Below are 24181 nucleotides of genomic sequence, written 5' to 3' on the forward strand. Positions count from 1 at the left end.
ATAAAGGAATATATATTAGCCTACATTAACTACATTTTTATATATCCCTCCCTCCCTTTTATTTCTAGTTATTTGTTATTTTATTTATTTACTTATTTAATATTGAATATTTGATATTTAAATAATATTACTTGAATAACTATTAGGAATTATGTGTCATTATAAGAGTTTGATATAAATATGTGAATGTTAGATTTTTATTAATATTTATTTATTGTTTTTTGTCTTTTTCCCCTTAAATCATATGTATGTGTTGGTGGGTATTATCACAAAAGAAAAAAAGTAGAAGGAAAAATAAGGAATATTTATTGGGGTAAAATATGATGTCTTTAAAGGAACTGTCCGTTTGTATAATTGTGTTAAATATGTTTGAACTGAAAGACATAATATATATATATATATATATATATATATATATATATATATATATATATATATATGCTAAAATATTTGTTAGTTGGACATTAGATGTCCCTTATTTAGAATTTTAAACCTACAAGTGTATTTTTATGATAGCAATAACTGTAAAATCTTACCAGTTAAAATTTATATTGTGCTTTTGTAATAATTTATTTTTAATTTTGTGATTTTAACTTCTGCTTTAAAAAGCTTTTTTTTTAGATTGTGTTCTAATGTTCTTCTAATAATCATAAACATGTACTACAGCTGCCAAACAAAACCAGAGAGAAATGTATTCATAAATCTTTAAAACAATCTAATTAAATCTTGGGCACAAAACATTCAGCCAGTAAAAAAAGAAAAACTGTAGTATATATATTGTATTTATCTATCTATATCTATAAATACAGTACATCTATATATATATATATATAGAGAGAGAGAGAGAGAGAGAGAGAGGTCTATATTGTCTAATTTATCATTGTAGCCTTATTTAAGTTGCTTTTCTGTATACTGTGTATTTATTTTTGGACTAATAGTGGTTAATAAAGTCCAATAATGGTATGAGAGAGTGTCAGTGGTAATATCATTGTGTTCTTGTTGGTCAGTGTTAGAGGATCTGTGTAACAGCTGAGGCTTAGCCTGACAGTTAGCCTGCCCTGGACCAGGCTAGTTTCCCAGCATAAGTTGCCAGGGTAACTGAGTTTGAACTATTTTAAGTTTGCTTTATGAAACAGAATCCACCGACAATAAGTCTGACTTACCAAAATAAGCCTGGCTTGTATTCTAATCTTGTTTTATGGAACAGCCCTCTGGTTCTGGTAAGAACTCGAGCTGCTGCGTTTTGAACTAGCTGTAGTTTGTTTATTAAGCGTGCAGGGCAACCACCCAGTAGAGCATTACAATAATCTAGCCTTGATGTCATGAAAGCATGAACTAATTGTTCCGCATTTGTCAATGAGAGCATATGACGTAATTTAGATATATTTTTAAGATGGAAAAATGCGGTTTTACAGATACTAGACACGTGACTTTCAAATTAAAGATAGGTATCAAAGAACACACCCAGGTTCCTAACCGACGACGAAGACTTAACAGAGCAGCCATCAAGTGTTAGACAGTATTCTAGATTATTACGTGAGGAAGTTTTTTGTCCAATAATTAGAATCTCTGTTTTTTCAGAATTTAGAAGTAGGAAATTATGAGTCATCCAATTTTTTATATCAGCTATGCATTCTGTAATGTTTCATTTGTCAAGACAAATATGGAAAATACAGCCAAGATAAAGCCCTTTGATTAAAGTGATTTTTCAGGAAGTGGTGTCTTTGTGCTCTTTCTGAAGATTATGTAAGGGTTAATGCCCGACGAGGTGTCCATTATCAGGTTTTAATGGACGACGGCGAGGCGGGAACGGTTGCCTCCGCCGAAGTCCATTAAAACCTGATAATGGACACCTCGAAGGGCATTAACCCGCTTATACCATGGTCACTTACGAAATAAATAAATATTTAATCAATTAATAATACTTTAATGTGTTTTAGAGTAGGGTTTTTATTTATTAAGTTGAGAGCGCATTATTTAATATCTCCCGTATACAGGCGTTGCCAAGCAACGTGGCCACAGCGACTTTGTTTCAAAGAGTCAAAACTCACAGATAGTTTCCTAAATCGTTTTTATTAGGCCTACAGCAAATATTGTCAACCATTCACTCACGTGTTGAAAGGAAAGCAAGCAAGACAGAAAGACAGGCAATGGCAGTAGCCTAGTCCTGTGCCAGACGTAACTTACACACTATTTAAAATTAAATGCTACATTTCCATTAATTGTAAAATTTTGATATTGGCATGTCCATCGTCGTGGCATTTGATGGACGGAGATTTAAAGTTTGTGGCTCGCTATCACCACTGCTTGGGACATTGGGAGATGACAAAATGTTGCTCCATTCTCGTCTGTCATGTACTGACGGAGCCCAGTAAGCCTGCAGGCTGCTCTCACAACGATGCCCCGTCACCGACATGATCTGGCGAGTTTCCAGCCCGGCGTCAGAAAGACGACCGACAGCTGTGCTCCGGAGGCTGTGGTTGGTGTAAACCCGCGACAGACCTACCTGAAAGAAACAAGAATAAACAGGCTATATTAGTGAGGACAGAAGAGGGGTTATACGGCTACATTATTATTAGAATGTAGCTAGTGTACAGACCTCCTCGCTGATTTTTTTCAGCATGTTCCCCAGGTAGTGGACACCCATTGGCTCCCTGGAGTACCACACATCAGATGCCACAGTGATGGAGCGCTTCGGGTGGAGATAAAACGATTTTGCATCTGGTGGACACTTGGAGATGTAACTTTTAAAACTTTTTACTGGACACAGAGGATCCCCGTGCCTGGCGAACATGAAGCCTCATAGGTTTTCCTTGTGAGGGTCGTTCGGATCTTTATGGTTTTTTGTCTGAGGATTATGAGCTAAACTGATGTATTCAACGCCATGCTCGTCTCTTTGGATTACGAAAGATGTCATGGTCAGCTCTCGGCTCCCCTCCCTGCCACGCCGAGCAAAACACAGCTGGATGTCAAACCACACCTTTCTGACGAGGCCGAGGGGCGTATCGGGAGACAGCGCAGATGAACATCTGATTGTCTGAAGATCCGACTCAGTGATGCGAGGATGGTGGAAGCTGGTGTCCTTCCCACTCTTTCTATAACGCTTCAGTATCGCCTTAAAAAACGCATTACTGGTCTTGAACACAGTGTCACTAATGATGTTGACATCACTTAAATGGCGGTTAATACCGGCTCTCAGACTCCTCAAACTGGCAACACTGTATTCTCCTCCTTCTTTGGTCGACTGGACAGACGCATAAAACAGTCGCAAAACGTCGTTGAGAGTAGCGGCAGTGTAGCTTTTGAAGTTGATGTCCATGTTTTTGTCAGCCAGAAAGTCTCTTAACGTTTTAACTGCCCATTTCGTGATTTTCTTTGTGTTCATCTCGTCCTTGTCATCCTCTAATTCGTTCAATTCTTCCGGTGTCACCTCCTTGTGTCGCTTCTCCTTTTTCTTTTCATATTCTATTCTCTCTTTTTCTTGTGCTACATCCCAGTCTTCAAAGTTGTCAAACTCACCATATATATTAAAAGAAATGATAAAATCACTCATGTTTTGTCTGTTTTGCTGTTGCGATGAGTCAACTGAAATAATGTTAAGTTTCCGTTGTCATGGTTACCATTTAGTGTTTGAGCTAGCGCAATCATTTAGAACTGTCATCCTAGGTGTACATTATCACTTTTTAACGGACACCCTGCAGCCAATCAGAATCGAGTATTCACCCAGTCCATGGTATAATGTAGTATAATACTGTGCAATATTTTTGCAATATAATAGACACGCACCATTATTTGCATTGTGCTTAGCTTGACCTTGCTTATTCAATCCATTCAGTCTCAAAGGGATGAGACTGACAACCTGAGAGCCAACCTCTGCCAACCTGAGAGCCACTGCTTTGATGGGGAAAAACATACCTTTGCCATACGACTACTACATAGTTATTACTACTAACTAGTTACTAACCCCTAACCCTAAATAAGTGAGAGAGCAGTTTTGTTAGGATGGAATTAATAACTATAGTGATAATTAAATATAATTTGTGTTACAACCTGGTACACTAATTAAGTCAAATAGCACCATAGACCATTATCTACAGTTCTAAATTTCCGCCTTGACATTAAAGTATTATAACTTGTGCAGCATTGCACTGTCTCTCCCTACAAGCTTTAAACTTGGCTTGACTCATTCCCATAGATATGGGTACTGATTGATAGAGGTTTTGGGATACTAGGTTATGTTTCCAAGCTGATATTCACTTTGAAAACTGGTTCTCTTTAGGCGGAGATAGTTTTTTTCATGTTCTAGTTCTGTTGTCTCTTACACTGTACAATAAATGTTCATTCTGACACTTCAGTAGACATCCCATGAGTGTTGGCTTTCATTTGATACCATTTTTATGAATATGGTCTTTGTGGTTGTGGAGATATACAACATTTACTGTTGGCATGTCGTATTGAGCAGGAAACCAAAAAATTGGCCTGAAATTGCTTGTACAAGTCACCAAAAAAAAATTCAGCTTGACAACCACCCTAATATCTTACCTATGGGTGTCTTCTAACTAAAAAAATAGGGTGACAGCTTGTACCAAAACATGTCCGCAAAAGTCTTAACGGAAGCCCTTTTCAGAATTGGCCCCCTGACTAACTGACTGTTTAGGCTTAAGTGCAAATCCACAAAGCCTCTGTACAAATCACCATGATAAAAACAGTCTCGTTATCATTATTGACTTATTTATCATTCAATACACATGCACGAAGTTCAAAACAAGAAGGGTATTGCCTTATAAAAAAAAGAAAACACGCAAATATTGCGGTTGCTTGCATTCTAAGGTCATGGGTACAGCAAAACAAATTCAACGCGCATGAGTGACCTGCCCTATAACAAATACAACAATACAAATGGCTGTTTGAAGACATGAAAATACTGATGTTCTTTCTTGCCCGGTGCACATTGTAGGATTTTGGACAGTACAGTAATCACTGTACAGTCTACATTTATGTCATTACGTCCATGTCCATATTACAATACGTCCAAAATGTCATACCAAGTTTGTTAGATATATATCGTACAGTGTGATTTATAATATTATAGAAATGCCAAAAATTGCAGTCTGTAGCAAGTATGACAAGCAGGTGTCAGAAACAAAGTTGCGCAGCGCTGTTGTTTATCAGTTTTTCCATGAGCGCCACCTACTGTCAGAGATTGACACTGCATTTACTGACTTTTTTTGCATTGGTCTGAACAGACAAAACTCATGTGAATTTTGTGCCGAACATTTGTGTTAATGTGAAAATGTCCTGTCGCTCATCGTGGCTGTTGGGAAACTAACTTAGAAAAAACATGTTTCTCAGCACATAAAGATGAGCTACTGTGATCTCAGACTGAGGTGATGTGGTTTCTCCACTGCATGGATCTTCATGTGTAGCTTCAGGTCACTTTTAAAAGAGAAACTCTTTCCACACTGATCACACGTGTGCGGCTTCTCTCTGCTGTGGATCCTCTCATGTGATCTCAGATTTGATGACCGACTGAATCTCTTGTCACAGTGTGAACACTTGTAAGGTTTTTCTCCAGTGTGAAGCATCTCATGTGTTTTCAGAGATGATGGCTGACTGAATCTCTTGTCACAGTGTGAACACTTGTAAGGTTTTTCTCCAGTGTGGATCATCTCATGTGTTTTCAGAGATGATGGCTGACTGAATCTCTTGTCACAGTGTGAACACTTGTAAGGTTTTTCTCCAGTGTGTATCCTCTGGTGCTGTTTTAAACACTTCGCTGTTATAAAAGTCTTCTCACACTCAAAGCACATGTACTCTCTCACACCAGTGTGAATTTTCTCATGCGTACGTAAAGATTGCTGCAGTGAAAAACTCTTTCCACACTCAGAACATGAATGCGGCCTCTCCTTCGTATGAACTGTCAGGTGTGTCTTCAGGTGTGACGACCTAAGAAATGTTTTGCCACATTGTTTACATGTGAACGGCTTCTCTCCGGTGTGGATTTTCATGTGTTCTTTAAGGTGTGATGATTGACTGAAACTCTTCCCGCATTGATCACATGTGAACGGCTTCTCTCCAGTGTGGATCCTCATGTGTTGCTCAAGACTTGCTTTGGTTGTGAGACTCTTTCCACACTGAGTGCAGGTGAAAGATTTCTTGGCTCTTCTTTTCTTTAAAAATGTCTGTTTAGTCTTTGAGCGACTCAAAGGTTTTCTTCCAGGTTTGACATGATGTTCCTCCTTCACTTCACTCAGTTCTTCACTCTCCTCCTCCACTTCACTCAGTTCTTCACTCTCCTCCTTCACTTCACTCAGTTCTTCACTCTCCTCCTTCACTTCACTCAGTTCTTCACTCTCCTCGCTCTCTTCCATCGGGTCTGACATGAAAGAAAAAAATATTACATCTCATTTCATTCATTACCACTTCATTCACCATGAACTTGTTCTTTTCTTTTATCATTTTATGCAATCAGAAACCCTCAAACCAGTCGCGCTTTGTATCTCTCTGTGCAAATCCTTCCTTCCCACTCTGCCAGAAAGCATTTACTCATTTACTGACGGAAAGCATGACAATAACCGCAATAAAGCCGTATATTGCCGAAAAACGCATGTTGTCTTTTTTAGGAGCAATTTGAATGGTTTTGATAGGACCCGATGACAACGCAGTGCTGAAGTGCCAACTAGTCTCTCCCTATGGAGGATCCCTTTACCACTCTACAGATAAAGCGTTGTTGGGAAAATGCGTTTCGCTAAATTAATAATGCGCTGAAGCTGGGATCTACTTTTAACATTTAATCCATAAAACCAACAAATCATAGCAAAGGTCAAAACAGTTTCAATAAAAGATCTATAAAACATTATCAATATAGATTTATCCACTTCAAAGGACTTAAGCTTCCTCAATGAATATAACCGTTTGTGTGCTTTCGATATAATAAGTTTTGTATTTTCCACCCACCTAAGCTTATCATCAATTAATGTACCCAAATACTTATATGAACTGACCTTCTCAACTTCTTTACCCGCAATAACTACTTTAGATGGAGTTCCGACAGAATTATAAAATTCTATAGTCATATCCTTAGTTTTGGAGACGTTAATTTGTAAATGAGAACTCTCACACCAATCCAAAAAATATTTCAAAATGGGCCCATGCTCTGTCACCTTGCTTTAACAGACTTAGCACCACTGTATCATCGGCATATTTTATAATATGTCTGTCTGAATATTGACTTCTGCACCTATCTGTATATAAAATAAATAATAAAGGTGAAAGAATACAGCCTTGGGGACAACCTACTGAAGAATACAGTTCCCGTGAATGTTCTCCATTTACCCGTACTATTTGAGATCTTCTGGTCAGAAAATCTAAAATCCAGGCCACCAAACCCTTAGGAACATCAAATTCAGAAAGCAAACGTTCAGCTAAAAGAATTGGTTGAATATGAATTTGTTTGGCGTTGGTCTTTTTAGGAATCGGTACAATAATGGATTTTTTCCACACTGAGGGTACTCTCTGTAATTTCAATGAGGTCTGAAAAATGAAATGGCTAATATCACAGAGCTGATAAGCACAGCTCTTTCAAAACTCTCCCACTGACTTTATCAGGCCCAGGGCTTTTATTTTGTTGGGTAGTCTAGCTTTATCAATTTGCAGATATTCCTCTGTTTTCAAACCAGAATAAAAATCCCTACTCATTTTATTAAAATCATGTGTATCGAATCGCCTAAAAAAATCATTAAATTAATTAGCTATCCCTCCCTTTTCTATCCTAGACTCAGTCAAAGTAATTTCAGTTGATTCTTTATTATTTTTTGCACCAGCCATTACTTTTATTTCTTTCCATGCTGACTGAATATTTCCCTTAATAAACTTATATTTCATTTTTGCCCTCCTAATTTCTCGTTTTACTTCCTTATTAACCTGCCTCTTTTCCAAATCTGTTCCTTGGTAAAAAACCCGTTTCTTCTCATTTAAAACATGTTTCAATGATTTTGTCACCCAAGGCTTATTATTTGAGTAGATTCTTACATTTTTCCTAGGTATCACAGACTCTTCACAAAAGTAAATATAAGAACTCACAACATCAGCTAGGTCATCATTGTCTACACAAGAAGTTTTAAAAATATCCCATTCAGTCCGATCAAAACAGTCTTGTAACTGTAAGATATTATCATCAGTCCATCTTTGAAATGACCTAATGACTGGCCTTGTTCTCTGCAACACTGGTTTATAACATGGTTGCAAAAGGACTGCATTATGGTCTGCACAACCAATTGGGGGTCTGGAAAAGGATCTATATGCGTTTGGTATTGACCCATAACATAAATCAAGTGTTTTTTGATGACGTGTGGGACAGTCAATATATTGCTGGAAATTTAAAACTCCTTCCAAAGAACATTTGTTAAAATCCCCCATAATAAAATGGGGAGCATCCGGTGAACGCAACTGATACCGCTGCACCACCTGACTGATGATATCCATTGCCTTCTGAACATCAGACTTCGGGTGAATATATACCACTGAAACAAAAAGTTGCTGAAATTCTCTTGGCAAATAAAAAGGCCGGATAGATACAGTCAATAGTTCTATATCAACAGTACACATTTCCTCATGTACAATCACTGTCTTTGCCCATCGATTGTTCACGTACAAACAGACACCTCCTCCTCCAAAACTAACTGTGTAGAGAGAATGGTGTCGCCTTAGCGGCCCCTAATTTAATAACAAATGATCGTTGCGACGGAAGCAAATCAATCAAAACTATCTTTAGCTGGAAAATAACTTTATTAAAGAACCGCTTTAAAGCAAAAACAATCTGTTACCTTAAATTATACATTTATCTCTGTAAAGCTGCTTTGAAACTATCTACATTGTTAAAAGCGCTATATAAATGAGGATGACTTGTAACATGTCACCGTGCAGCTCTCAAGCCAGATGCTGTGGACAGGCTGGTGTTTTTATCACACACCTTGAAACGCATGTAGATCCAAAGAAAAGGATCAGTTAATGGCAAAAAATGTTTAAGCTGCTGAAAGCCTGTTTTCTCTGTTCTAGTGACTTTTATATTATAAAGGCTATTTTACCTTTTAGTCTTTAAATCGTAGACTAATCTGATTATCGTTATCGGCAAAATCCCCAAAAATATTGAGATAATATCTTCATTGAATATATTTATTGATATTTTTAGATATATTTTCAGATATTTAGATATATTGAGATATATTTGTGTCAATATCGCACACCCCTACATTGATCACATTCATCAACCCTGTTACCAAGGTTATTATAAGAAGAAGAATATCTATAATTATGAATAACTTGTATGATATTTGACAAATACAACTTCACCAGTAACTTAGTGTTTACTGATTATTCCTAAAAAAAATATCAATTTAGTAATCTATATTGAAAATGACTAAAATTCTGGTAATGTTGTTGCAAATTGGGAACCAGATATAAATGTAAAATAAAACAGTTAAAATAGTATTTAGCTTGATCTGATGTTGACAATCAAACATTGCCATTAACTGCGTTTCTGAAAAGTTTCAGTCTGGATTCAGACCGCATCATAGCACTGAAACTGCGCTCGTTAAAATCACAAATGATTTACTCTTAGCTTCTGACCAAGGCTGTATCTCAATACTAGTTTTACTTGATCTAAGTGCTGCGTTCGATACTATAGATCACACAATACTCTTAGATCGACTTCAAACTTATACTGGTGTTCAAGGACAAGCATTAAGCTGGTTCAGATCATACTTACATACTAGATCATCAGACCGCTACCATTTTGTCTATTTAAATGGAGAAAAATCAATCATAACTCCAGTAAACTATGGAGTGCCGCAGGGATCTGTGTTAGGCCCTCTGTTATTCTCAATATATATGCTGACACTTGGAAATATTATAAGGAAACATGGAATTAGTTTCCATTGTTATGCTGATGACACTCAAATCTATATTTCATCACGGCCGGATGAAAACGCTAAATTATCCAAATTGACAGAGTGTGTTAAAGATATAAAAGACTGGATGACGCGCAATTTTCTCTGGAATAGTCTTCCTGATACTGTTCGTTGCTCAGACTCGCTCTCCCAGTTTAAAACTAGATTAAAGATGCATCTCTTCAGCCAGGCATTCATATAATATTTTTAATCTTACAGTTAAATCTGGTCTCTACTTCATAAATGCCAGAGGAGAACTTTTTTCTGGTTCCTTGCCACTGTTGCCTTTGGCTTGCTCAGTTGGGGATATTTTCAGAATATTAATTTATTTTTATCAATCAATAAATTCTACTAGAAACAAACCTTGTTGTATTATTTTAATTTAATACTGTGAAGCTGCTTTGATACAATTTTTATTGTGAAAACACTATACAAATATACTTGACTTATAAAACTGTCTCAAACCTCCCTTTACTGACCATTTGTTGAAAATAAACCCAGAACATCCTGTACCGTTTCATAGTTTCAAATAATCGAGTGCCTAAACAACAAAAATGAATAACGGAATTAAATACAGATGGAATCGTCAGTAATGAAAGGACTGAAATTGCAAACCAATTTAATATAATCTTTATCCAATCAGCTGAGGAATTGGCTGACAGTTTTCAACCAGTACAATTAAAATACTTACTGAGAGACCAAACAACATCTTTTTGTATAAAAGAGGTAGACCAGAGTGAAACTACTGAAGATTTTAGACAGTTATGGCAATCTAAAGCCAAGGATAACTTTGGCTTGGATACGGCTTTTATAAAAAAAACAGTTCTCTCCTCTTAATGCCAGTTACACATGTAGTAAATGTATCCATAAGAGCAAAGGAATTCCCTCAGCAATGGAAAACGGCTATTATAACTCCAGTCTTTAAGTCTGGAGCATCTGACCAGGTCTCGAATTATAGACCGATTTCAATTTTACCTGCACTCTTAAAGGATCTTGAAAAAACAGTTGCCAAACAACTTGTTATCTTGAAAGTAATCATCTTCTACACGCCAAACAATTTGGGTTTAGACCACGGTACTCAACAGAGTTGGCAAACTGTTACCTCACTGAAATGATAAAACAGTCATTAGATGAAGGTAATGTAGTGGGAGCAGTATTTCTGGACTTGAAAAAAGCCTTTGATACTGTGAACCACGAAATTCTTTAAAATAAATTAGAAAATTGTAACTTGTCACATGATGCAATAACTTGGTTTAGATCATATCTAGAATGATCTGCAATGTGTTAAAATAAATTCCACCCAGTCATCGATTCAAACTTGTCGAATCGGAATTCCACAAGGTTCAATTTTAGGCCCTTTACTTTTTAGCTTATATATAAATGATCTTCCAGACAGTTGGAAAAAGGGTTAAATGCCAAATGTATGCAGATGACACAATTACATATGTCTCAGCAAAAACCCCTCAGATTGCAGCTGAGATGCTTTCAAAAGAACTGGATGGTGTATCACAGTGGCTCCGAAATAATCATCTGACCCTGAACTATGATAAGACAGTCTCTATGTGCTTTTCAATAAAAAGAAAGGTCAATGAAAATTTTAGAATAAAGATTGATGAGAAGGAGATAGATGAGGTACATGAATTAAAATTTCTAGGGGTTACTTTAGATTCTCATCTTAAGTTTGATAGTCATGTAAAGAGACTGTGCAGAACTGTCAAGAAGACAAATTTAAACTGCTTCCGATTAATAAGACAATATATACCCATTATGGCAGCACAGCAGTTTATGCATTCTATGATATTTTCTCATCTATCATATTGCATTACTATTTGGGGACAGGCATAAACAGGCATTAAAAGTAATGGACCAGAAACCTGTAAGATGGCACCATTGCCTAATTCTAAGGAAGCATAATATTTAGAGTTTTGACAATTTTGTAAATTATTCATTTCTAAAACTACTTACTTTTTAAGTGTGTGAACAACCTTGCACCAGAAATTTTCTGTCAACTAGTAGTGAAACAAAAGAGCGGAATAAGAACTAGAGGCACAATAAGTGGAAACTGTATAGCCGCAAAATATGAATGTTTCTAACATGAATGTTCTTCAGCCTCATGAATGAATGAAGAATAAACACCAACCTCTTTGTTCTTCAGGATCTTCAGTGCGTTTCATTCTGCAGGGTTCTGGATCACTCATGTTCTCTCTGTCCTCTTTAATAAACTCAGTCTTTGCAGGTTTCAGCTCTTCCTGATGCTCTGATGCTCGTCTTCACTTGTTTTCCAGCATTTATTGGAGAATTGCAGTGGGAGGAGCTTCACTGATGATGAATTTCAGGAGATCTAATAAATGAGGTGAAAACAAGAACTATTGTCATGAAATAAAGAGTGTTTTAAGCAGATCTGTTAATATTGATGAGCCTCAGACTATCAACACTCATTCAACAAGCCATTCAGGATCATCAGCAGATCATCTCACTTTATTCTGAGTGTTTGCTGTTAGAAACACATTATTTGAGTCAGGATACATGATAAAAGCCTGTAAAACTGCTCTACAGATAAATAATTACAGAAGCATAAAATGTACATTTGAATCTAAATATAGTTCGATTTTATGACAATCACGAAGTACTTAAATCATTAAAATATTACATTTATGTGCGCTGAAACTGACAATGATCATAAAACGTTTAAAAATAAAGAGCATCACAAAGCAATATTGTTCCAAGAGTAAAACGCTATTCATTTATAATATTAGCATTTAAGAGTTGATTAAATGTCTCACGTTGCTCATTATAGGCTCAACGTAAAGTAACTTATCAGTATAACACTTGAGATCGTTTCCCATCAATTCCCCTCACAAACCTTAACTCTTGACATTCGGTAACAGTTCTCACTCCAAACATCGAGTCAATCACACAAACGAACACAACATCGCTCAGGTCTGAATGAACTCAACATATTCTCCTCATGCTCGCTGCTGCTGCACTAAATGTTTATTTCAGAAGGAAGACGCCAGAAAAGACGCACAAGTATCGCTGTGATCGATGAAAACAATACAGAAATGAGCCTGTCGCTTAATCAAACTGTATAAAGTGTGTGTGAAGGTTGTGTAAATATGAGAAATACTGTGAACTGCTCTCCTCACCTCAGAAGACTCGTCGCTGAAACTCTCAATGAGGGAAACAGTGTTGCCAATTATTTCCAATGGGAAAGTAGCGAACGCATTCTTCTTCTTCTAGTGGAGTTTTTATGGCGGATGGCAAACCAACTCTCGGTGCATTACCGCCACCAACTAGACTGGAGTGTGAAGCACTAATAAGCGTTTAGAAATTAACAACTTTAACAATAGAGTGAAGAAAAAATTATATATATTTAAAATTTTATATTATTTTAAACCACTATATATTTTATCTTGTTCTGCATGCATTTTCAATAGGCTTTCCATATTAATACAACACCCAATCTTCTTACTTCCTTCATAAGTTCTAACCTTTCTTTTACATATTTTATAAATTTTATTAAAACATGTTCAATTGTCTCTGCCTGATCACAATAATTACATTTACTCGTTTTATGTTTTCCTATTTTGAACAACAAATTATTTAGTATAGTGTGTCCTATTCGAATGCAAGATATAATTGTATCTTCTTTTCTAATCCTAAAAACGCTTCTTCCATTTCCTACTTCTTGTTATCACTCAGTGGCCGTTCTACATTGAATTACACCCTGGGCAAGACCCCCTTCGAGCGCCCCCCCAATCTCCCCCCATTTGTCATTTTACTACTTTAGTAATATAACGTTATGCATCTTTATTTAAGAAATGTTTGATATTTGGACTGGAAACAAGACAAAAATACTAAGTAAGAAAAGCATTTTTTTGCAGTGTAATAACTGAACTTGTAACAGTTTTGTTGCAAAGTACAATATTATGGTGAAATTAGATCTCGTGTTTGAGTTAAACCGAATTATTGTTAAGCATAGCAAGAATCATAGCAAAAAGGCTAACAAATAAGAGTTATACCCTATTGCCCCTTCATTCATGACATGGATACCGTAATCATACAGAGAAAACAGTTGCATACCTTTATCTTTCGCCCGTTTCTCAATTGGGCACCTGATGGCTTTGACCATGACGAGTCACAACCAGAAGTCAAGACTAAACCAATTCACCTTGGTGGTGGTGACCAAGTAATCGTTTTGTATTACCTATTTTTATTAGCCATTCAGACAATTCAGAAAAAAAAAAATGTGCAGGAAATATAGAGGCCTGTATTTATAATATTCTGAATGAAATGTGCGTTATTTGGAAGAAAGTCGAGGTGTGACCGACTTAGATAACTATATGGAAACAGCCCTGTTAAAAAACAGCCCTGGCCTGGACTTTCTCCCAAATAGGCCCATCATCCGGCCATTCGCCTCTAGCTGTGCGCTAAGACACTATAGCCAGGATGTCCTAATACTGTGCCACAATACTGTAGCCTATCAGACAAGCAAGTAACATCTCAAAACCAATGATAATTGGGGTTGTGTTTATTAATGAAGCCTTAGCCTAGCCTTCAAATAAAAAAAAAAGTACAATGCCATTACATTGAAAATGAAATACAAATAATGAAATGTCACTGGCCACAGAAACCCCAAATTACACAAACTTGTAATTATAAAACATATAGTTACGATATAGCCTACCAGGGGTCTCCAACCTTTTTGTGTGCGAGGGCTACCTCAAGGAATAAAATAATCTAGAAGGGCTACTTGTTTGTTAGACTGAAAAATATTTATTATACATGGTGCTTTTTTAACTTTACCTTTAACTTTTTTTTACTTTTCACCATAATATGCAAAATAATAAAATATCTTGACATTCTGGTTCAGACTTACAAGCATTTTAAGCAATTCCTGAAAAATTATGAAAATATATTGATTTTTTTTATTGGTCATAAACCTATTGTATGTGTTATCAAAAACAGTAGCACAAATATTTAGTATTAATATAAATGCAAAATGAACTGCCATAACTTCTAAACAAAAAGATTACTGCATTACATTTAATAACTTAATGTATACATGACTATACATAAAAGCATTTTTAAAATGAATATATACAGGCACATTTATAAAAAGAAAACACGCAAATATCGCGGTTGCTGCGGTTACTTGCATTCCTCTGTGGTTGGCTTGTCAGTAGTGCGGTACTACAATATTGCGGTTATCGCGACAGCCCTACTCAGGCACAGGGGGCGCAGCTTTCTTCTTTACCTCACGCAGACACACTAAAAATTTTAAAAACTTTTAGCCTTTTCAAACCAGAGTCAGAGAATGATGGATAGACTCAAGAAGTGACCACATGTAGAATGCAACAGGACATTTCTAAATGGTTAGTTGATGAATTTTGGTGGCTTATGTGTAGTTATCTTCTAGTCAGTTATCTTCTCCTGTAGCTCAAACAGTAGTGTGTTGGCGCTTGCAACGCTAAGGTCACGGGTACTGCAAAACAAATTCAACGCACATGAGTGACCTGCCCCATAACAAATACAACAATATAAATGGCTGTTTGAAGACATGAAAATACTGATGTTCTTTCTTGCCCGGTGCACATTGTAGGACTTTGGACAGTACAGTAATCACTGTACAGTCTACATTTATGTCCATTATGTCATGCTATTTCATGCATACTGAGTTTTTTACACTGTTAAAGAGTTGGATTCCCATGCTAAACATGGACAAAGTTTCAAAAATTAAATTGTACGTTTAAAGGAGTATTTCTGTGCCAAAAATTGTCCTTCCGGTTAGTCACAAGTTTCGGAAAGTTTTTTTCGAGGATGGGTCTGTGTCACGTAAGATGGGGCGGAATTTCCTTATATGGGTCCTAAGGGCACTTCTCCGCGGGTGCGCGCGCACTCGTAGACCAGACAGAGAGAGAAGAGAGCGAAAGCAGTACATTACCTCATCAAAGCGCTCTGCTCGGCTTTAGGAAAGTCAATGTCACCAAAGAAGTGTGTTTTTGGTTGCCAGGGCAAGACAACCCTGCACAGATTCCCAAAGAACCCAGCGCTAAGGGACCAGTGGATGGAGTTTGTTTTTTCAGAGACTGTTTGTTTTTGTGCAAGGCTGTTTGTTCCCTGCATTTCGACGATGATTGTTTTATAAACAAAGCCCAGATCGACGGATTTGCAGATCGTCTAATGCTTAAGGATCGAGCAGTCACAATGATAAAGGTTTGGGGTCGTGAAAAATTTAGTAAAATTGCTTCAAATGTCTCTGTGTGTTGTCATTAGCTATCAGCGCGTTAGCACACAGCTTTAGCACACCGCCCACACGGCCCGCCTCCAGACACTCGTTTTTTTCCGGAAAGACTCGGTACAGCCTATCTTTCTTTTATAAATATAATAAAACTAAAGACTTTTTGGAGATATGAAGGATGCAATACTACTCTATAGGTACTCAAGATTAACAGGAGATTGAGTGAAAATGAGCATTTCACCCCCCATTTAAAGACAAAAGGTAAAAGTCTCCCCTACAGCTAATCCAATCAACCTAACGATTCATCGTCTAGGGCTGGGGCTCGAGCCATTAAAGACAAAAGGTGCGTCTGGGGCTATGGGCACGAGCCATTAAAGACAAAAGGTGACTTACAATAGAGAAAAACAGGACTGGCAGAAACTGTTGTTATTATTATCCTAACCTAACCTTAAAATGCTAACTTCAATGTACTCAACTTTTACTGTTGCAACCTAAATTAAACATTTAATAAATTTGTAATATAACACGACCATATTACGTCCAAAATGTCATACCAAGTTTGTTAGATACATATCGTACAGTGTGATTTATAATCTTATAAAAATGCCAAAAATTGCAGTGTGTAGCAAGTATGACAAGCGGGAGTCAGAAACAGACCTTGTTTCTCAAAACCAAGAATGCAAAGAACGGACTTGTGTTCAACGCAGTGCTGAAGTGCCAACTAGTCTCTCCCTACGGAGGATCCCTTTACCACTCTACAGATAAGGCGTTGTCGCGAAAATTCGTTTCGCGTTCCTACCCCAAAGCGACAAAATTAAATAAAGGAAAAAATAAAGGAAAGACCAATACTTTGTTTAGGCTTGGTCTGTAGGAAATTCCAAACCTGTATATACTAAAACGCACATAACTATAGAACCAATTCTAAATGCGCATGTGAACGCCATCAGCGTTTCTCACAGGTTCGCGTTTAAAGTCTGTGTAGAGAGAATGGTGTCTTCTTAGCGGCCCCTAATTTAATAACAAATGATCGTTGCGACGGAAGCGAATCGATCAAAACTGGCTTTGGCTGGAAAGTGACTTTGTTAAAGGGCTGCTGTAGAGCCAAAATAATCTGTTGCCTTAAATTATACACTTATCTCTGTAAAGCAGCTTTGAAACAATCTCCATTGTTAAAAGCGCTATATAAATGAAGATGACTTGACTTGGGGAGAACGCTCTTGCTAGTTGTTCTTGGAAGAATGAACTCACAAGGTGACGAGCACACAGAACGCTGCTGACAGTTTGAGATGATGTGTTCTTGCTGGTATTGCGCAATAATACCCCCGCACAGACGCCGTATGCAGTACTCAAACATAACGAGAATTATTGACGCTAACAGCCAGGCTTTATCGTCCAAGCCTACCCTCAGCTCAAGTGATTACTCTACAACTGTACACTACAATGTAATGTATATTCATACCAATAAAGCAACGCTTATGGAGATTCTCACTTCCGAAAACGTTTGAGCACATTTTCGATTCGCCATAAATTTTCGTGAAAATGCCAATATTTGAAATCTACACAGTTGATTTCTCGCATCAAATGTTCTCAGAAGTGAATTTAGTGATGAAAAACGACTTTGACCTGCCTCTCTTTTCTCAAATGCCGAAATGAATGCTGGGATATTTCTTCCGTCAAGTTCACACAAGTTACCAACTGCTGCATCCTCTGTAAAATGGGCGTGTCAAGAACACTTCCGGGATTTTTAACCGTTCTTGCCAAAATGCAAACTTGTGGATTGGGACAGTACTTGGGCAGCGACTGATGACGTTTCACAAGTCCACAAGAACAAAAGTACAGACAAGAACGCATATTGAGAAACGGCCAGAAAGTTGCGCAGCGCTGTTGTTTTTCCGTTTTTCCATGAGCGCCACCTACTGTCAGAGACTGACACTGCATTTACTGACTTTTTTTTTTTTGCATTGGACTGAACAGACGAATCTCATGTGAATTTGGTGCCGAACATTCGTGTTAATGTGAAAATGTCCTGTCGCTCATCGTGGCTGTTGGGAAACTAACTTAGAAAAAACATGTTTCTCAGCACATAAAGATGAGCTACAGTGATCTCAGACTAATGTGATGTGGTTTCTCCACTGCATGGATCTTCAGGTGTAACTTCAGGTCACTTTTAAAAGAGAAACTCTTCCCACACTGATCACACGTGTGCGGCTTCTCTCTGCTGTGGATCCTCTCATGTGATCTCAGATGTGATGACTGATTGAATCTCTTGTCACAGTGTGAACACTTGTAAGGTTTTTCTCCAGTGTGGATCCTCTCATGTTTATTCAGATTTTCTGATCCACTGAATCTCTTGTCACAGTGTGAACACTTGTAAGGTTTTTCTCCAGTGTGAATTCTCTTGTGCAGTTTCAAACCGTGAGCCAGGACCAGAGCAAGAATCTCTCCGCCCTTCCCGGTTTTCGAGATCTCCACCCAGAACTGCTTCTCCCCTCTTCGCGAAACGGAATGCGATGCTGTGATCATCAGCGATTCCATCGTCCGGCACGTACATGCTACGTTAGGTAAAAGTAAGGTGCGCAGTCACTGCTTTCCTGGTGCTCGTGTTTTCGATATCGTGGCGCAGGTACCCAAGATCTTGAACGGTGACGAGTGTGTCGGAGCCGTCGTCCTGCACGCGGGAGTGAACGATATCAGGCTGCGGTAGATGGAGGTTCTGAAGAAAGACTTCGGGAGCCTGATCAAGACGGTACGCAGCACATCGCCTGAAACAACGATCATTGTATGTGGACTGCTTCCCACGTACCGACAAGGGCATGAAAAGTTCAGTAGATTATTTGCGCTAAATGAATGGTTAATGTCATGGTGCAATGAGCAGAAACTGCTCTTTGTAAATAATTGGAATCTGTTTTGGGAGCGTCCTAGGCTCTTCCGCGCTGATGGCTTACACCCAAGTAGAATCGGAGTGGATCTTCTGTCGGATAACATCTCCAAGATGTTAAATCCCGTTTGACTAGTAACCAAAAGTCCAAATTACAGTCTCTGCTGCACCAATTTAATTGATATAAATACTAGTGTAGAACATTGCATAGAAACTGTGTCTATTCCTCGTTTAGTGAGATCAAATACAGAAAATCTCGCTATTAGTGAACAAAAACAATTTTTAAAGCTAGGTCTTCTAAACATTAGATCACTCACACCTAAGGCAGTTATTGTAAATGAAATAGTCACAGATAATAGCATCGATGTACTTTGCCTTAATGAAACCTGGCTTAAATCAAATGATTATTTCGGTCTTAATGAGTCTACTCCACCAGGATACTGTTATAAGCATGACCCCCGTCTGATTGGTCGTGGAGGCGGTGTTGCAACAATCTACAGAGATATTCTTAATGTTACTCAGAAAACAGGTGACAACTTTAATTCGTTTGAAGTACTTGTACTAACTTGTACTAACGCTCTCAGATGTAAGAAAGAAATCCCTATTATCTCTAGCCTTGGCTACCGTATATAGACCGCCAGGGCCTTACGCTGATTTCCTAAAATAGTTTGCAGATTGTCTCACATCTAATGGTCAACGTCGATAAAGCATTAATTGTTGGAGATTTTAACATGCACGTAGATAATTAAAATGATGCGTTAGGGGCTGCGTTTACAGATTTATTAAACTCCTTTGGGGTCAAGCAAAACGTCACCGGATCAACTCATCGTCTTAATCATACACTCGATTTAATATGGAATTTCATATGGAACCGATCCAACCGATATAGATATCATTCCACAAAGTGATGATGTTACTGACCATTACATGGTAACTTATTACGTACTCCTGTAATATGTCATGCTGTGCCACGTTATCGACCAGGCAGAACAATCCTTCCATCCACCATAGATAATTTTTCAAATTGCTTATCTGATCTGTCTCAGCTGCTCAGTGAATCCAAACAAACAGATGAACTAGAAGAACTAACTATCACTATGAGCACCATTCTCTCTAGAACATTGGATATTGTTGCACCCATTAAATTAAAAAAGGTCAGAGAGAAAATTAAAGCACCATGGTACAACAATACTATGCGTGTTCTAAAGAGAGAAACCCGTAATTTAGAGCGTAAATGGAAAAACTAATTTAGAGGTCTTTAGAACCGCATGGAAAGACAGTATGTCACGTTATAAAAAGGCCCTAAAAGCATCCAGGGCTGAGCATTTCCACAAACTAATAGAAAATAACCACAACAATCCAAGGTTTTTTATTTAACACAAAGGCTAGACTAACAAATAAACAGACGTCACCTGAACAAAATATCCCGTTACAGTTTAGTAGTAATGATTTCATGAACTTCTTCACTGAAAAAATAGAAAGCATCAGAACCACAATTGTAAACGTTCAATCTCGCCTTATAATTCAGCTTCAATTATCACCCCGCAAGAACAATTACAGTGCTTTACAACTATAGAACAAAAAGAGTTAAATAAACTTATCACTTCATCTAAAACAACAACATGTTTATTAGATCCTATACCAACTAAACTACTGAAAGAAGTGTTACCTATAGTAGAAGAGCCTCTCCTCAATATCATTAACTCATCTTTATCTTTAGGTCATGTTCCAAGAACATTTAAATTGGCAGTTATAAAACCACTCATTTGACCCATATAATCTAGCAAATTATAGACCCATTTAAAATCTTCCATTTATGTCTAAAATATTAGAAAAAGTTGTGTCCGCTCAACTGGGCTCTTTCTTGCAAGAAAATGACATCTATGAAAAGTTTCAGTCTGGATTCAGGCCACATCATAGCACTGAAACTGTGCTCGTTAAAATCACAAATGATTAACTTTTAGCTTCTGACCAAGGCTGTATCTCAATACTAGTTTTACTTGATCTTAGTGCTGCGTTCGATACTATAGACCACACAATACTCTTAGATCGACTACAAAATTATACTGGTGTTCAAGGCGCTCAATGTCTGATTTCACATCGAACTACCGGTTTTCTGTCAATACGTTAATATTCAGCCTATTATGATGATGCTGTATATAAAAATGTGCAAAGAAATAAGCTTTTAATGCGTGCGTGAATAAAACCAAACACCCCGCGTCCGCGTGACAGATTTAAGTTTCACTTTCAATCCGTAACCGACAGAGGAGCGTCTTGGCGGCAAGGATTTAAATCTTTAAAATACCAATGTCTGGGATAAGAAAATATAAAGTGTGGATGTACACCGTCAGAAAGGATATTCTCCAAGGCTGGATTTATATCAGGAAAACCATGATCGCACTTCTGCCGGCCAACGTTAACAAGTTTCACGTTAGAATGTATTTTATCCGCAGACAGAGTGAAAGATTGGATTTGTTCTCTCGATCAGGTAGGGTACAAGTGATTTCAAAACTTTTTAGCCGGTTCTAATTTAATTTTTGGATGCTGTGAGTGTGAACATTTTTAGCTAAAAAGACTGCCACTCCAGTTTAGCATTTTGTTTCTGCAGTTAAAAAGACAAAGTTGAAAATTCTGGCTACTATCGTTATTTTAATAGTTTCTTTATTTTTATTTTATTTATTGATCTGTCAGGGTTATCTAATCTAACTATTTGTGCCTTGTGTGCAAACTACTAAGAACTCACACAAGAATATGGTTTAATGTGAATGTTTATCATTGACTGTTATGTTTTTGGTGTCATTTGAAATGAAAGAGGTCTGACTATTTAATGAGATGCAGCAGAGAGTTCGGGCCCTTTTCTGTACTTCAGATCGGCCCGTGAGGCTGAGAGAAAGAAATCTCTCACCTTCACGTATTTCTTAAAGTTGGGTTTGCATCTTCTCTCTATTCCAGAGCATTTGATGTTTTGTATCGATTATCTTTGAATTGATTATGAAATTGATACATTTACCTGACATAATAAATTGTTACATTTGATTATTCTAACTGATTTTGACATTGTTCACTTAATGGTTAAAAGGAATAGTCAAACATTCGCTCACTTTTAGTGAGGCACAGATATTATTAAAACCATTCATTTATGGAGTCAGATGAAATAAACGAGGAAATATATGATTAATATATTACAAATTTAACCAACCAATACTTTGCATGAGTGAGGACAGAACACGTGAGACCTTCCCCTTGTATTGGCGAACCGGCAATTGGACCAATATAGCGGGCCTTACAACAGTAATCACTGTACAGTCTACATTTATGTCCATTATGTCATTACGTCCATATTACGTCCATGTCCATATTACATTACGTCCAAAATGTCATACCAAGTTTGTTAGATACATATCGTACAGTGTGATTTATAATCTTATAGAAACGCCAAAAAATGCAGTGTGTAGCAAGCATGACAAGAGGGAGTCAGAAACAGACCTTGTTTCTCAAAACCAAGAATGCAAAGAACGGACTTATGTTCTTGGGGAGAATGCTCTTGCTAGTTGTTCTTGGAAGAATGAACTCACAAGGTGATTATCTTTATCGTCCAAGCCTACCCTCAGCTCAAGGGATTACTCTACTGTACACTACAATGTAATGTATATTCATAACAATAAAGCAACGCTTATGGAGATTCTCACTTCCGAAAACGTTTGAGCACATTTTCGATTCGCCATAAATTTTCGTGAAAATGCCAATATTTGAAATCTACACAGTTGATTTCTCGCATCAAATGTTCTCAGAAGTGAATTTAGTGATGAAATAGCATAGGAAATTGTAGAAAAACGACTTGCTGTATTAACCTGCCTCTCTTTCCTCGAATGCCGAAATGAATGCTGGGATATTTCTGCCGTCAAGTACACACAAGTTACCAACCGATGCATCCTCTGTAAAATGGGCGTGTCAAGAACACTTCTGGGATTTTTAAACGTTCTTGCCAAAATGCAAACTTGTGTATTGGGACAGTACTTGGGCAGCGACTGATGACGTTTCACAAGTCCACAAGAACACAAGTACAGACAAGAACGCATATTGAGAAATGGCCAGAAAGATGCGCAGCGCTGTTGTTTTTTTCCGTTTTTCCATGAGCGCCACCTACTGTCAGAGATTGACACTGCATTTACTGACATTTTTTGCATTGGTCTGAACAGACAAATCTCATGTGAATTTGATCATCGTGGCTGTTGGGAAACTAACTTAGAAAAAACATGTTTCTCAGCACATAAAGATGAGCTACTGTGATCTCAGATTGTGTTGATGTGGTTTCTCCAGTGTGGATCTTCAGGTGTAGCTTCAAGTCACTTTTAAAAGAGAAACTCTTCCCACACTGATCACACTTGTGTGGCTTCTCTCCAGTGTGGATCTTCTCATGTGTTTTCAGATGTGCTGACTGATTGAATCTCTTCTCACAGTGTGAACACTTGTAAGGTTTTTCTCCAGTGTGAATTCTCTGGTGCCGTTTTAAATTGTTTGCTGTAGTAAAAGTCTTCTCACACTCAAAGCACATGTACTCTCTTACACCAGTGTGAATTTTCTCATGTCTATGTAAATACAGCAGCAGTGAAAAACTCTTTCCACACACAGAACATGAATGCGGCTTCTCCTTCATATGAACTGTCAGGTGTGTCTTCAGGTGTGATGACATAAGAAATGTTTTGCCACATTGATCACATGAGAACGGCTTCTCTCCGGTGTGGATCCTCATGTGAACATCAAGAGTATGTTTGAATGTGAAATTGTTTCCACATTGATGGCATACATATGGTTTCTCTCCGCTGTGGATCCTCTCATGTGTTTTCAGATTTGCTGACTGATTGAATCTCTTGTCACAGTGTGAACACTTGTAAGGTTTCTCTCCAGTGTGGATCCTCTCATGTGTTTTCAGATTTGCTGACTGATTGAATCTCTTGTCACAGTGTGAACACTTGTAAGGTTTTTCTCCAGTGTGAATTCTCTGGTGCTGTTTTAAACCGGTCGCTGTAATAAAAGTCTTCTCACACTCAAAGCACATGTACACTCTCACACCAGTGTGAGTTTCCTCATGTTTATGTAAATTAGGCAGCAGTG

The 24181-nt window shown here is 37.5% G+C and overlaps 2 protein-coding genes across 3 annotated transcripts in view; both read right to left on the minus strand.

Annotated features, from left to right (window-relative positions):
* Nucleotides 1-24181, minus strand: part of LOC311094449 (uncharacterized protein) — a 108173-nt gene that overhangs the window by 72042 nt on the left and 11950 nt on the right. The window lies entirely within an intron of this gene.
* Nucleotides 1937-13206, minus strand: LOC311094918 (uncharacterized protein). 2 transcript variants are annotated; one of them, XM_084133132.1, is made up of 4 exons: nucleotides 13094-13206; nucleotides 12088-12288; nucleotides 2600-6376; nucleotides 1937-2506 (listed from the first exon to the last, which is right to left on the minus strand). In XM_084133132.1, the coding sequence occupies exons 2-3, from the start codon at nucleotides 12143-12145 to the stop codon at nucleotides 5367-5369; spliced, it is 1068 nt and encodes a 355-aa protein (XP_083989258.1). In that variant the 5' UTR covers nucleotides 12146-12288; nucleotides 13094-13206; the 3' UTR covers nucleotides 1937-2506; nucleotides 2600-5366. The 2 variants fall into 2 exon arrangements, with proteins under 2 accessions (XP_083989258.1, XP_083989259.1); XM_084133133.1 differs by lacking the exons at nucleotides 12088-12288; nucleotides 13094-13206 and adding an exon at nucleotides 11913-12067.

Source organism: Abramis brama (assembly GCF_963993115.1).
Source record: "Abramis brama genome assembly, chromosome: 1".
In the NCBI taxonomy this organism is placed as follows: Eukaryota; Metazoa; Chordata; class Actinopteri; order Cypriniformes; family Leuciscidae; genus Abramis; species Abramis brama.